Consider the following 16209-nt stretch of genomic DNA (forward strand, 5'->3'; position numbering starts at 1 on the left):
GATGCCGTGCGAGGGCTAGGATGCAAAACGCAGCCAGGGGCGCCGAGCTCCAGCCTTCCCGCAGCAGAGCCACCGCCCCCGCGGCGCTGTGATTGGCCTCCCGCTCGCTGCCTGCCCCCTACCTGCCCGGGCACCTGCCGCCGGGCCCCGGGCGCAGCAGCAGCAGCGCCGGGGAGGCGCGCGAGGGGACAGCGAGCAGGCGCGGCGGGCCGGCCCGCAACCAGCCATTTAAGGCAGCGGCTCTGGGCGCGCTAATTCATTACCTCACACCCGACGGGAGCCAGGGCGGGGCCCGCCCCGCTCAGCCTGTGGGGGCGGGCGCCGGGGCGGTCACCAATGCCAGCCCAGCGGGGGCGGGGCGGGGCGGGGCGGCGGCGCCCGGCTCGCGGTGGCTGGGCTTCCCTGCGTGCGTCGGCTCCCGGGTGGCTGCCAGGCTGGGGGGGACCCGCTCCCGCTCAGAGCCGAGGGGTAAGTGGGCGCCTTGGCAAGGGGGCGAGGGCAGCGCGAGGCGTCCCCGCGGCCGGCGGAGCGCAGGGCGCTGCCGGGGGCTGGCGCTGCGGGTGCCGCTGAGGCGCAGCGCGGGCTGCAGCCCCTCGCCATCCCCCGGCGCGCCGCGGCGAGGGCGGCAAGTGGAGCCGCCGCCGGGCTCCGGGACTGGCTGGTGGCGTTAGCGGAGCGGCCCGGGATGGCTTCTCCTGGGCTGCCACCGCGCCGGAGAGCGGCGTTTGCGGTGGACTTTGCGCCGGAGCAGCTGCAGCAGCCTTTGCGCCGGCTCACCGGCAGGATGCGGTCGCTGCGCGCAACCTGCCCGAGGCGCCTAGGTGCGCTTGTTGCACGTTCCCGGCGTTATGGAACCATCTGCCCCCGGGGGGATAGAGAACCGGGCTGGGAGCTCGTCTTTAGCACCCTCCCAGCCTGGCCTTTCGCCCTCTTTATTGGGGCGACGTTCCCTCTCCCACTGGGGTAGGAGCAGGAGAGAGGCGCAGTGTGAAGCTGTTTCCCTTCTCTGGATCGGCCACCAGACCAGTGCCAGGCAGCTGGGATCTTGCTCCAGCTGCATCTTGTCTAACAGTGCAGGATGGAGCCCGTGAGCGTTGGTAGCTGCATCCTTGAGTAGGACGCCTCCTCCCGCTCCCCTGCTTGGAGGACATGTGACAGCACCTGCCTTGGAGGGAGCTGGATTCTTGCATGGTTGATGTTAGTAGCACTCCCTGGGTGACTGTTTAGCCCGCGTCGAGCAATGCTCCCTTCATTCCACGCTGAAGAGAGCGCTGCCTTCACCGGACTTGTTCACCCAAATGTTCCAGATGATATCTGGCTCTGCATTAATCGTGTAAATGTTTTAATTTTATTTCACCTTACTAACGTAAAACTACCTATTCCTGTTTCCCCAGAGCTTCTTAAGTCCCTCATTATGAAATCCCTTGTGTTTTGATACAAGAACAGGCAGTCGCCTTATAAAGTGTCTGGTGGGTAGAAAGCATCCAATTATTAAAAACATTTCAGTATTAGTTCGAGCTTTGTCATATAAAGCTACACAAAGCAGATCTAAACAACCCTCCAAAAATTCCAGCTTCCAGCATACAAGAATGCTCCCAGAGAACAGACTGACAGCAGGTAGAAAAGCAAAATGCCGTATATAAGAAGGAAAAAAGTGAGAAAACACACAATATTTTAAATTAGCCAATTACCTTTTTCAGAGCTAGTTCATTATAAAAGTAAGTAGTTGAAATTAATACTTCAAACTCTGGTAAAACTAGTGGTTTGTGAATGGCTGCAGCTCTACTTTGGGCAAGTAGGATTTTTTTCTCCCATTAGTATTGCAAAATATTAGTGTTTGAATATTCAAGTATGAAAACAGATTTTTTTTAAGTTCAGAAATTTGGTACAGTGCATACTTTTTTAATTGTTCCCTGGGAAACACAGCTTTTTCACCATGAACGCTTCAAAATGTCACTGGGGCAGTTTGTGCAAAGACTTGCCTTTCATTTTGACATAAACCAGGAAAACTTTGAAATGTGATTACAAAAAACGATTTTATTTTCGCTGATCTTGCTGCCAGGGGAGAATCTTTTAACACAGCTCTGTTTATGTCTTTAGATAACTTGTCCTTTATAATATTTGCATATCCATTCTCAGTGGGATTTAAAGATTCATTTTTTCTGTTAAAATGAAAAATTGAGAACAAATGGGGAAGTGCAAAGAATTTTTATTGTAGGCTGTGTTTTCAGGCTTAAATGATTGTTAACAAGAGCACAGATATGAAAAGTTTCAATTTTGGTTCTTAACATTTCAGCAATCGTTTCTTCTTGCCAGTAGCTACATGCCTTTCAAAATTAGTTACAACTTTTTTTTGTCTAATGGCTGTATTGAGCTCTTTTGTGTCTGTGACCACAGCCATATGACTGCAACCAGTGTGTCACTTGTGACTGCCTAAGTGCAATGTCCACTGTTAAGTATTAAAAGAGCGTTCGGTTTTATGGAGCCATGCATAGAACAATTCACAGATAATGTAGATCCTCCCCCTCACTATTATTATATTTAAGATTATTGTAACTGGAAAAAGGTCATACATTGAAGTTTATGTATGGCAGTTATTTATCGTTCTATCTTAATACATGTTTTAGGCTACAGATTGACTGACTGTGCTGAAAATTGAGCTATTTTTATTTATGACATTCTAGCTACACTACATATAGCTAAATGCAGTGTGGCTTTTCCTAAACATTGTTTTGTTAGAGCCCTCAACTTTGTACTAAAACAACAAAGACAAACTAGTACTCTTAAGGAGGAGAGGCCACTAAGCCTATCTGATGGTTATGTGTATCATCTGTGCACAGACTAAAAGACTTAATTGTATGTCAAGGTATAGACTGACTAAAGGATAAGCCATCTAATGTTTCAATTTGGGTAACTAGCTGGACTGAAATGTGCGCTCCGAGAGGAAAAGCTCAATACAGTTACCAGGTAAAATAGCAATGCACCATAGAAATTCAAGCATTCTCTTGTATTACATAGTTTACTTGTCATACTAGTCTGATTTTTCTGCAGTATATGGATGTGCCAATATTTGCAAACCAATTCTGATTTTCTTTGTGATGGTTCCCATAACAAGAACATCACTTTCTTCAGCATAATAATTGGCTGACTTACTTCACCCTCTTACTCATGCATACCTGCTGACCCTATTTAAGGAAGAGAGACATAGTGTTTAGCAAAGTATTTTTAATTTTTCCCCTCTCTCTCTCTTTGAAAAGACCTTCTCATGCAGTGGATTTCAATGAAATTAAACTAGTTTGTCTCTTTTTCACTTGAAATGCCTCTCTTTGTAAATATGGTATGTGTGTCATTTTGGTGGGTCAGAGCAACAATTATCACCTTTTGCTTGTCATGAATAGACAGTTCTCTCAAACTAGTGTTTTAAATGCTTGCTTTAAAAGTGGAGAAAAGATTGATATTAGTTGACCTGAAGACCTGCTATAGTTAAGTGTCTGTTACTATTGTTCATTTTAGAAATCTCATGTGCTCAGACATCTCCCCAGTGAAAGTTATCTTTGGCCTCAAATTGGCACAAGTCTGGAGTAGATTATGTGCAGTAGGTTGAGGAGGAACTTTATCAGATTGAAAATGAAGATCATTGTGTACATATAGGCAGGAGAGGTTCTTACATGCTTCTACTAGCCAGTTAAAATGCTTGAGTTTAACAGCTTTCATGATGGGGATGTGCATGTGCTGGAATCCAAAATGGCTCTGCTTTCTTGTACACCATTTCTGCTCTGTGTTTGGGTTTTTTTTGCTTTTGGATTGTCAGCTGCTTTGTTCCTGGAAATGAGATCTGCTGGTTTTCTGGGTTGGGTGTGTGGCTGAATATCGGAATGCACAGGTACTAGCAAGCCTTGCCAGGCTGCAAGGGCCTTTTTCTACCTAAGGGGATTTATCTACAGTACTAGTGATATAGTGTCTCTCAGGCTGATTTTGTGCTGGCCTTGTTTTCTTGGCATGCAGTAATTCAAGATATGTTTACTCTCTAAGGACTATACCCTAGGGGTATGCTGGCATAACTCTGTAGGGTAGACAAAGCATACAGTGATGGATGGGTTTTCTGTCTGTGTAGGAACACCACTTTTCTGAGCTAGGTCTATGGAAACATTCTTCTATTGACCTTGTTTTGTCTACATTGGGGATTAGGTTGGCAGACCTATGTCACTCGGGTGCGGATTTTTCACACACCCTGATCAACGTAGCTATGTTGACCTAAATTTAAAATGTAGATGAGACCTAAGTTTGAGTTCATCTGAACAAGTGGAAAATCATTCTCCGTGTGCTTGTGGTGCATGAGCATGAGACAGAGAGAGGCGGGTGGGGCAATTAAATCAGCTTTTCCCAAGAAGAGGAGCTGTTTCAGGACTTTAGACTGGGCAGCAGGTATACAATTGGATTTTTAAAAGATAAGTAAATAAGAGGGAGCCTAAACTGTGCCGCTCTTATAGGTTTCTTTGCTGTTCCTTCTTTTTCTGCTATTCTTTTTGCACATATGTGCATGTGTGTGCATGCACATGTCTTTTGTGTGGTCTGGAAGCATGTAAACATGGACTTTATCTGGTGCTGGAATAATGCCAAAGAGCAAGAGTGACAACCCAGACTTCTTCAAGGTCCGTGTAGTTAATGCAGATGCTGAAGCTTTCCCTGCATCTACAGTGCTACTGTCCTCCCCAGTGGTTCTCAGCCAGGGGTCCGGGGCCCCCTGGGGGGCTGTGAGCTGGTTTCAGGGGGTCCTCCAAGCATGACCGGTGTTAGACTCACTAGGACCCCGGGCAGAAAGCCAAAGCCCCACCGTACAGGATTGCAGCCCGGGTCCATGAGCCGTATCGCCCGGGGCTGAAGCCAAAGCCCGAGCAACTTAGCGTCACGGGGCCCCCTGTGGTGTAAGGCCCTGGGCAATTGCCTTGTTTTCTATCCCCTAACGCCTGTCTTGGCTTTTATATGCAGCAAAACAGTTGTTGTAGCACAGCTGGGCTGTGGAGGTTTTATAGCACGGGGGGGGGGGGTGGCTTAGAAAGAAAAAGGTGGAGAACCTCTGGTGTACTACAGCTGTCATAGAGCTAATTGCTGGCAAATATTACTTTCTTCAGTGTACTTCTGTCTCTCAAAGTTTAAATGTAGGGGACATCAAACAAAATGAACATGTTAGAGAGATGTTTGAAGAAAACTGACCATATAGTGAAGCCCCTGAAGGTAACAGCCTGTTTCACTGAGGGAAGCGCATAGAAACAGTATGCCTGTTCCTGTCAAGATATTAAAGGCAAATTTAAAGTACAGCATTGAATGGAGTATTTAGCCTAATTAGTGCTTTGAAAGTGCAAGTCCTAACAAATTCTGTTGACAAAGGAATCCGTATATTGGAAGGACCTGAGACCTTTTGGTTTTGAAGTTAAATGTTAAAGACTCTGTTTATCTTGAAAGGACTTAAAGGAGCACCTGGTAAAGACAGTGTCTGTAACAGGTAACAGTCTGAGTTCCCTCTCAAAAGAAAAGGACTGGAACAGAATCCCTCAGGGAGCCTTTATTAGGGTATGTCTGTACAGGTAACCCAGGGAGGCATAACCATGCTAGCTTTAATTTAGCTAGCCCAGGGAACGACAGCAGCATAGACGCAGTGGCAGGGGCTAGCAACCATAGTACATACCCATGGTTGCTGGAGGGCTGTACTTGCACTGCTAGCCTGTATTGAAGCCTGTGCCGACACATCTGCATGATGTGGTCATCCACACTAGCTAGACTAAAGCTAACACAGGCTATACCTACCCCATCTATGATCATGCCTTCACTTGCAGTGCGGACATACCTCCCCACTCTCCCAAGCTAAGCAATGTTGGGGTGCGCCAGTCACTGAATGGCTAATCTTAAAGAAACTCACAGGTGGTTTCAGAAAGCACTGCTGATGATTCAGTGATGTCTTCCCCCCGCCCCCCATCTTCTTTGGTACTGAACCACTGCCTGCACAGTATGCTGCTAGATGTACTTGCTCTTATGGATTAGCGGTAAAACTGATGAGGCCATTCATTCATAGAGTTTAAGTCCGGAAGGGACCATTAGATTATATAGTCTGATTTCCTGTATATCACAGGCCATTACATTTCACCCAGTTACACCTGTTTTGAGACCAATAACTTGTGTTTGACTGATATACGAAGGCATTCAGTCTTGCTCTGAAGAATCCACTGCTTCCCTTGGTAGTTTGTTCCAATGATGAATCGCCCTCACTATTAAAAGTGTGTGCCTGATTTCTAATCTGAATTTGTCTGGCTCCAGCTTCCAGCCATTGGATCTTGTTATGCCTTTCTCCACTAGATTAAAAAGCCCTTTATACTTAGTAACTTTTTCCCTTGAAGGTACTTATACACTGTGATCAAGTCAGTCACCTCTTGATCTTCTTTTTGATAAATTTTACAGATTGAGCTCTTAGTCTCTCACTGTAAGGCATTTTCTCTAGCCTCAAATCATTTTTGTGTCTCTCTTCTGCATCCTGACCAATTTTTCAACAGGTCATGACTGGCCATTAAAAATTCCACGGTGCTTATTGTAATAATAGGGCTGTTAACTCCATTTTCCTGACCAAATTCCATTTCTGTTAATTACATTCTGACTGATTTCCTGCTAGATTTTTAGTTGTTCACAGTATTCCATGTGCTAACTAGTTGTATAGAATTGCTGTACGCTTTTGAACAGCTGCTGTGCTCCTCCCCATTTTAGTGGTGGGTGAAATGATCTCTTATCTACCTCCTGGAGAGCTGAGTCCTCATTAGGCAATGTTTTGGAAAAGTGTTTTAAGATCCCCAGATGAAAAGGTGCTATAGAAGTTCAAAATAGTAGTATACTACAGAAAAGAGGTCAGAACATGAGTGGTTCAGGCTGATACGGAAGCTCTCCCAAGGTTAGTGGCTTGACTTAATTTGGCCCAGGCTCTTATCTGGAATTAAAGGCTACTGTTGCTGGAACTCTGGAGCTGTTTATTTAATGAAATACAGGAGACAGTTGAGAAGAGCTACCAGGCTAAAATAGAAAAAAAAAACTTTGAAATTATCACTTTGTATGACTATTTTGTCCAGCCGCTTCCTCACAGCATAGCAAGGAAATGACTGGACTGAATAGTGGTGGCTCCTTTCATGCTGTATTGTAATCAAGTGAATTTGGACCCAGCCTTTTCATTGCAAATAGTGGAATATTGTTCATATATTTCTGTGAAACCTGTAGTGGACCTGTTGGCTTGCTTCCTTCCTATGCATGGACAATTGCAGAATATTGTGGGCTTGATTCTTTGTTCCACTACAGTCCGTTGGAGCTACTTTGCCAGCAAATGGCAACCCAGCAGATCTGGGAATAGACTCAATGTAGGAGGAATCCTCAGGTGATGCAAAGCTAGTAAGGTGGAGAATAACTCATCATACAATTCACCTGCGTACTGAGGTGCTGATGTTGCCGGTTGGAGTAAAAAATTCTTGTTACAATGTGATTGTGAGGAATGTTGTGTGTGTATGATATTACTGTACATGCCAGAGGTGTATGTGACTTATTTACAGAGCGGTGGAATTTAGCTGTGTGTGTATGTGTATGTGTGTGTTAAGGTATGTTAAAGAAGGATATCTTAACTGGATATAACCTTGCTTTTAAGGGTTAATATTGTGGTGTGTTCCCCCTTTAAGCAACCTGAGGAAGTTTCTGTTTTCTTTGTGGAAATTGAACTTACTTTACTTTATGTACATCAGCAATCTTGCAACATTTATAAATTATAAAGGTAGTTATCTTTGGTTTTTGTAATAAAACAATAACAACCATTTGGTTCTCAGATCAGAATCAAGTCTCTTTTTTTTGTTTCTTTTATCTAAAGCAGTTCTCTTGAATGGCATGTGTAACTTCATAAAAGTCTGAAATACTATTTTGCAAACTAAAAGAAGCATTAGGAAAGGTGTGTAATCAGTATTATTATTATTTATTATTATTACTGTGTATGTAAATTGGCGGCAATGAGCATTTCAACAGTTCAGGAATGAGGAAGGGACAATGTGGGAAGAGAATGCTGTACTTTGAATGGCCACTCTAAACCTACATGCCCTTGACTTCATGCCTTACGGACCTGTCCTTTTGCCTCCATGGTGAGTGGTAGCACTTCAGCTGGTGCCTGACAGCCAGCCTAGCTGTTCCTCCAAGGAAGGGCAGCCTGGGCATGTGCTGATGTATGATCATTTATACCACAGGGTGGGAGGGGGGGGGAAGCAAGTTGCCTTGTGGGAACCTATTCCACCCTCAGGGTCCTGTGGGTGTAAGGACCCAGGGACTAGAACCCAGTTCTGCAGAGTTTGGGGTGTCTGATATTCCCACAGTGCCACCCCACAGCCAGGCAGAGCTGCATCCAGGGATCACTGCAGAGACTAGGCACTGCAGGAAGTACCACCCAAGAGACCAGGAGTGACAGTACCCTGTGGCCTGGTGATTTGTCCAAGTGCCCTTCCTTAACCCCAGGGGTTGCCCCAGGAAGTTGTCTGGGCCACCACACAGACTTCAGACTGCTTCAACGCCGGAGTTTGCCTTGTCTTCTGATCTCCGGTCTCTCATTCCAGTCTGGATTCAACCCCTATTCCTGCCTCTTGATGCTAGCCTGGTACTGCCTCTGATCTCCAGTCTTCGACCTTGATCAGACTCTGACCTGGTTGCTTACGGGACCTGGCCTTGCCGCTCCTCCAACGCCTGCCTGGTGACTCCCATCCCTGGTGGTCAGACATCATCCCACCTGAGACTTCTGCACCAGACTGCCTAAGCCTGGATCCCTTACAGTGGGTTGGATGCTGGGGATGCTCTCAACCAGTAGGGGACCTGGGTCTGCTGCTGGAGATCTGCTGCCTAGAGTTGCCCACCTTGCTGTGGACAACAAGGATTATTTTTTGTTGGGGTTTAGAGAGCATGGCCCCTTTAAAACTTTGCCCTGAGGGAGAGGAAGGGCTGTTTATTCCAGGGGGAGGGAAGGGAAGGGAAGATAGAAGGACCCACAGGGGCATGTGTGTGCCAGTAGCTTCAGCCAAGAGGGCCTACAGTGAGCAGACCCTCATTTAGCAAAGCAGCCAAGCATGGACAACGGGTGTTGTAGGCCAGGGGAGGCTTAGCCCTGTCCACGCTCCACCCCTGAGGCCCTGCCCTCATTCCCCCACAGGGTGGCTGAGGCAGGCAGGCTGGGGCTCCTTTGGCCTCAGGGGGAGGTGGGGCTTGGGGATCCTCCGACCATGCGGGGGGGGCCTCGGGCAGAAGGGGTGGGGCTGGGGGCTAGCCTCCCCGAGGGACCGGTTCACTCACCACCTATGCAGCTAAGAACTGATTCAAAGCCCAGGAGGGACACAGCAGCTGACCAGGGATGCCCCAGGATGGGAGCCAGATGAGCACTGTGCCAGGGAGGAATCATCTGAGAAGGATACTCTGGAGCTGGACCCAGTATCACTATCGTGCACAGCCGTACGCGGCTGTGAGTACTGGGGGTTGTGACTTGGCCTTGGGCAGAGACAATGTGTAACTGTTGATAGTGGGAGGGCCAATTTAAAGTAGCGGTTTTCAAACTTTTTGAGCTAAGCTTCCCCTTTGTGTTACAAATTTTGGTTATGCCCCTCCCACCCAGACAAAAAGAGGTGAGTTGGGGGTGGACGTGGCACTCCCGCCCCGAGCCCCGTTGTGCTGGGCTGAAGCCTAAGCCATCTGGCATCACCGCTGGCTCCCCTGAACTTTCCTTTGTGCTCCCCAGGTGGCGTGCCCCATAGTTTGAAAACCTCCAATTTAAAGGTTCTGGTGGTATGCAGCGCGGTTTAGGGCAATGCATATAAACCCTGGCAGAAAGCTGGGGAAGGGGGAGCACGTGACCCTCCTCCCCCTAGGCAGCACCTCTTGGGAGGTTGTTGCTCTGTGTGGGTTTGCAGAGAGCGTTTGAAGAGGGCACTGCAGGGTTTTGCTGGAGAAAGTTTACTGGCACCAAAGACAGCCAAGACTCTGCAGGACTGGAACTCTGCCCAGTATTCCGGAACGCTGAGTCTAGATGCAGGGCTTAGTCTCCGCAGGTCCTCGTGTTGGATGTTACCTTGTTCTACCTCTCCCCCTATCTTCTACCCCTCTTGTTTTTCCCCATTTATGACTCTGCACATCTATATTTCCCTTCACTATATTTGTACTATATTTGTACTATTCAGGGGTGTGTGTGTATATATACTCCGGGGGCTTAGGAACAGGTGCTGCTGGGGCGAAAAGGAGCTTCTTGGGAAGGAACCGCCCCGCAGAGCAGTCTCCGTCTTGGCAACAAGGGCACTATAGTTACAACCAATTAAAATCTCTCTTGTATAAACAGCATGTAGAATGCTCTGTTAAAAATTGTGTTTCTGCCTTTTGCTTAGATTGCTCGGAAGGATATAAGCAGTGTTGGATGCACCTGCTAATTGTGCCGAATATTTTCTAAATGAGGACTGACTAACGTGATGTTTTGATCACTATTTTGCTTCAGAATTTGAAAAATTTGAAAATTCTAGCCTATACGTTCCACAAATTGCCCAAAAATATGGGTTCTGATCCTACTTGCATTGAAGTCAATGGCATACCTGCCAATACTTGAAAATAAACAAGATTGTAAGGAACATAAAACTCGAGGGTCATACACTTGGCTACTGATGAAGGCTGAGCACTGTGTATTATCCAACTTAAGTACATATGGCTTTTCAGTTTTAAGGACCAGCTGAGAAGGTATTTGAGGGGGAAGAAATCTTTGCTTGGCTGGCCTCAGAAACTGACAGTGTAGCTGTGGCAGGTGAGGCTGGAACTGTTGTGACAGTGAAATCAGACAAGAAGAGGAAAATTCCAAGCAGACTTGGATGGGAGTAAAAATGACTTGTGAAGGCGAGGTGAAAAATGTCCTGACAGAAGATTATGCACTCCTTGTTTCTTCTGTAGGCTGAGCTTATTCCATACACTGGGGCTCCTTGCATCCATCCGTTCCACTCCCCCCCCCCTCCAAAAACAAACAAACAAACCTCCCTCTGTGCAGATACCTCCCCATCCTCCTCTGTTTCAGGGACTCCCTGCCATGTGCCAGGGGCTCTGTGTCCAGTACGCCACCTGCCCCCCTCATTTCCCCCTTCCCACTATTCTCCTCCCTGCCACATACAAGGGGTTCTGTGTCACCCCATGTCCCCTGCCCCCCATACTATTGTCCCCCATTCATCCCTATTTTCCTTCATACCAGGGTTACCTATTTGTCTCCTGCCCCATGCCAGGAGCTGGGCCACTCTTCCCCCCACAGCGCGCCCCCCCCCCCTCCTACCGCTTTTTTTAACTCCCTTTCTGAAAGAGAAATGTTTCATGGTGTCAGCATGTTAAACTAGTGGAAGGCTGGGCAGATATTATGCTGGAAGGTGTTAATGGCTGCCATCAACCATTTCTTTGATCTGTAGAGAATTACTGAGATGGCTGGTTTCAGAGGAACAGCCGTGTTAGTCTGTATTCGCAAAAAGAAAAGGAGTACTTGTGGCACCTTAGAGACTAACCAATTTATTTGAGCATGAGCTTTCGTGAGCTACAGCTCACTTCATCAGATGTTTACCGTGGAAACTGCAGCTGAAACTGCTGGCTCTGAGGGTGTGTTCACATTGCAATTGAAAACCTGTGGCTGGCACCTTTCAGCTGCCTTGGGCTTGTGGGGCTTTGTCGAAGGGGCTGTTTAATTGCGGTGTAGACATTTGAGCTTGGGCAGGAATCTGGGCTCTAAAGACCCGGGGATGTGTGTGTGTGGGGGGGTCTGTCTACACAAGCCCCGTGAGCCCCAGTCAGCTGGCATCACAGGGGTCTACTTGCAGTGTAGACATACCCTATGCGTGTCCTCCCCCCTCATTTCCTACCTTTTGGTTTTTCTGATTTTTCACTGAAATTGAGTTCAGCTCACTGATACCTAGGATATTCCCTACCATTTTGGAATTGATCTCCGGCAGTGTTCAAAATTTGTCATGCTACAGACCGAGAAATGCCACCAAGTTGCCACTCAGCCAACTAAACAAATATGCATATAGAAAAGGAGTACATGTTTTCATTGATCTGCATAAAGACTGTTCCCATTTATCCTATTTAGCAGGCAGGGAAATGGGGCAGCCAATCAGATGGGATTTCCCCATAGACTAGTTTTTTTCCTCTCCATAAACTCATAGTAGGGTCTGAAAACTCAGAGGGTTGGTATCTATGCCTGGCAATTTTATCTTCAGTGGAAGTAAAAGAAGGCCTATGATCTGAGGCTTACAGTTGTTTGGGAGGCATACACTGACTAGAGGTGAAGTTGATAGTAGGAACCTATTGCCCCACAAATTAGAAAAAAAATGATCACCCTGGGATATAATGCTTGAAGGAATTGTTGCAATCTGAGATGAAGTTTTCCAACCTGTAGGGAAATAGATTTTCTTATAAATGTAATCTTTTCACTGTGGGCTCAACTCTTCCTGTCCCACTCTACAGGCATGGAAGGCTCAGAATTGCCACAGTTCTCTCCTTTGGGTGGGAAGCAGGCTATGTAGAGGCCAGTCAAGGGAAGCTGCATCTTTGGTGTCCCATGGAGCAGTGGTTCACAGTGGCTCCCATGGAGCAGTGGTTCCACATCTGTGTCATTAAAATTTAGGGTTTGGAGTAAGTAGGGGCTGGAGGCAGGGTGGATAAGCTCATGGCAATTCCTTTGCAAGGGAGAATGTAGCTGGTAAAACTGCTGATTCTTTTTCTCCCAACCTCAGTGGAGAGTCCAACCAGGATTTGTCCCTGTGTGCCTGTCTTTAAAAATGTCTTCTGTTCCTGTAAATAATGTGGACTGAAAACTTTACTTATTTAGTTCACAAGACTTTTGACCTTGTCGCAGCCAGCTGGTGAATAGTTTTAGAGGGAAAAAAAAATTACTGATCAGCGAGGAGAGTAATAATTCAAAACTGTTTTAAGATACACAGCTCTCTCTCAGCTTAGCTGGATTGTGTCTAAGAAATTGAGGCTGTAAATTATACACTGCATAGTTAGTAGAATAAATTGGCTGGATTGCTCTAACCCCTTGACTCCTCTATCCTAGAATGTACATTTCAGTTGATACAAAAGCTAGTGTCTCTCCATAGTTAATGTTGAAGCAAGGCTTCCATTATAAACCTGTGGTGACACCCATTTGAAAGCAAGCTACTTGAAATCTTAGGTGTGGTCCGGTGCCAGGCCAGAATATTTCTGGAAAGCTGGAGACAAATTGGACAAGGCATTTGGGAAAGGAAATAGGGAGGTTCGAAAATGTAGGTGATCTCACTTTAGAGAGTTTTCTAATGCTGTGTTGTAATGTCGTAACTCAGAAATGGTTTGGTGTAGATATCTTACATTTGAGTTAATAGGCTGCCATTGGTGAGGAGTGATACCTTTGTCTAGTTCTGTGTGGGGTGGGAGAAAGAACAATACTTACACTAGAAACATCAATGTTCCGAATGCTTCATGCTGGCTCGTGCCTCTTTTACACAAAATATACTGACTTGCTCTGCTGCTTCCGAAGCAATGTCAGGGCCTTGGTGCAGCAGGTCACAAGGGGCTGGGCTGGACACCGTCTGCAGTAACTGCTTTAAAACATGCAAGACCCACAGATGTTTCTGTAGAGTTTATAAACTACTGAAATTATAAACCCCACAGGAAATTTAAAGCCAGTGAAACCCACAGGTCTTCCATATTTGAGGGTTGGTAAATAGAAAAGACAATCTCTGCTTTCATTTAAAACATCCCAGGGCTCTAGCCATAAGTGTACAGCCCTCTTTCTAGCAAAATAAACAGATGCAAATCATTGTAAACTGATCACTAGGGCTGAAAGTTTGTGTCCTAAAGATCACAGGGTATTCGTGCGTCTTCTAAGGCTACCCAGCACTGGCAGTTGGGATGCACGGACATGTTAGCTGTAGGTTCCTGCATTTTTGGGAGGATTCCAGATCATTATGCAGCTTCCATTGATGGTACTTGGATAACTATGCTCTGGGCTGGTTGCTTGCAGCTGAGTTGGCACCTCTGCAGTGACTAATCTGGGCAATCTGTGACCACAAAGAAAGGCAGTTCAGTAACATGGGAGGGAACGTGATCTAGTGGACTAGGCATGGAACTGTAAATAAAGGACGTCCACATTATAATCCTAGTTCAAACCTGAATCTTTCTGTGGCCTTGGTCAAATCATTTAACTTTTACAGCTTACTTTTTCCATCTCTATAATGGGCAATAATGTTTACCTACCTCAAACTGGAAGGGGGAACAACAGTTTGTAGTTTGTGAGAATGAAATAGTATTTATAAAGCACAGTATATGTACGATTCACTGGGCTGCACACACAATCCTCCAGTTGTTTGGGCCAAAGGCATCCTGGAACCCCAGTTCATTTGAACAGTTATTTCACAAAGCTTTTTTAAAATGTTGGCAGCTGTGCAAAGGCTTCAGCACAGAGATGATATCCAGCAATGGGAGGCTTAAAGGAGCAGAGACCTAAATGCACATAATGTTTTTATGAACATGAGTCTGTTACATTTGTGGTGCATCCCAAAAACTAACCTTGTTTCCTCTCCTCCCTGTCATCATCCCCCCCCCCCCCCCCAGGCTGGCTCCAGGCACCAGCGTTCCAAGCAGGTACTTGGGGCGGCAGTGTTTCTGTGGTGGTGGCAATTCGGCGGCAGCCCCTCAGTGGTGCTGGCCGGGGCGGCAGTTTGGCGGCAGCTTCTATGTTCCGCCGGCCGCGGTGGCAAATTGACAGCAGCTTCTCCCCTTTGCCGTCCGTGGCAGCAGTTTTTTTTTTTTTTTTTTTTCAGTGCTTGGGGCGGCAAAAACTGTAGAGCCGGCCCTGCCCCCCCCACACCCCTCGCAAAAAACCCCAAACAAACCCAAGAAGGGACAAAAATATCCTAAGGCCATCTTTGTTGTGTAGTAGTGTGAGCATGGTGGACTGATGTTTGGGTGGGGTGGGGGAAAGAGAGTGGTGGCAAAACATTGGTTCTCAGGCCTGCTAAAAAGTGCTCAGGCTGGCTCTGTGGAGTTTATAAGTTTTAGATGACTCTCCCCCCCCCCCCCCCATAGTTCAGTAGGCTTTTTGGGTGGTGTTGAGGGAAGAAAAGCAAAATTACAGTTGTTTGGGTAACCTTAATTATATATTTTCATATTTTGTATGTGTGTATTTAATTCAACCTTTATTTAGAATTTCTTGACTTTTTAATGTTCAGGTTTTTAAATATACAGTGCTCTCAAGTTCTTCTTCCCTTAAAATTGCACAGAAGCTGGTGTTTTTGTTTTCCTTTTCCGCTGCTTAGAATGTAAAGGAGAATCAAAATCCTTTTTAGTTAATCCTAAATCAGAGATGGGCAAACTACAGTGGCCCGCGGGACCGTCCTGCCCAGCCCCTGAGCTCCCGGGTGGGGAAGCTACCCCTGGCCCCTTCCCTGCAGACTCAGCACGCTGTGTCACTGGCAGTCTGGCCCACCGCTCCCGCCAGGCAGGGCAGTGGTGTGGCTGTGAGCTCCTGCCGCTCTGAGCAGTGTGGTAAGGGGCGGGGAGGGGTTGGATAAGGGGCAGGGGATCCTGGGGGGCAGTCAGCGAGCAGGGTGCAGTTGGATGGGGTGGAGGTTCAGGGGTGGTGGTCAGGGGACGGGGAGCAGGGGGTTGGATAGGGGGTGGGGGCATGGATAGGGTCAGGGCAGTCAGGGGACAAGGAGCAGGGGGGGGTTGGATATGGGGTGGGGTCCCGGGGGCAGTCAGAGGGCGGGGGTATGAATAGGGATCGGGGCAGTCAGGAGCAGGGGGGTGGTTTGATAGGTGTGGGAGCAGGGGGGCCTGTTAGGAGGTGGTTGGATAGGGCAGAGGTTCTTGGGGGGGCAGTTAGGGGATGGGGAACAGGGGGGTTGGATAGGGGATGGGGTCCTGGGGGGCAGTCAGGGGGCGGGGGTGTGGATAGCGGTCGGGGCAGTCGGGAGACTGGGAGCAGGGGGTTTGGATAGGGGCAGGGGTCCTGGGAGGGGGCGGTCAGGGGACAAGGAGCAGGTGAGGGTTGGATGGGTTGGAGGTTCTGAGGGGGGCAATCAGGCGGTGGGAAGTGGGAGGGGACAGATAGGGGGTGGGGTCCAGGCTGTTTGGGGAGGCACAGCCTTCCCTACCCGGCCCTCCATAAAG

At 47.4% G+C, this 16209-nt stretch overlaps 1 protein-coding gene across 6 annotated transcripts in view; it reads left to right on the top strand.

The window, feature by feature from the left end:
- The first annotated feature begins 340 nt into the window (after positions 1 to 340).
- The window catches only part of TPPP (tubulin polymerization promoting protein), a 107877-nt gene continuing 92008 nt past the window's right edge, over positions 341 to 16209 (top strand). The window contains exon 1 of one of the 6 annotated variants that reach the window (XM_073332593.1): positions 341 to 468. Coding sequence is in view for 3 of the 6 variants with exons in the window: in XM_073332590.1 (XP_073188691.1) it covers positions 1299 to 1333 (35 nt within the window). In the remaining 3 variants the exon portion in view is untranslated. Of the gene's footprint in view, positions 469 to 637; positions 1334 to 16209 lie in introns of those variants that run through there. The other 5 variants (XM_073332594.1, XM_073332591.1, XM_073332590.1 and 2 more) reach the window with 5 other exon arrangements.

The sequence above is a fragment of the Lepidochelys kempii genome, chromosome 2, assembly GCF_965140265.1.
Source record: "Lepidochelys kempii isolate rLepKem1 chromosome 2, rLepKem1.hap2, whole genome shotgun sequence".
NCBI lineage: Eukaryota > Metazoa > Chordata > Testudines > Cheloniidae > Lepidochelys > Lepidochelys kempii.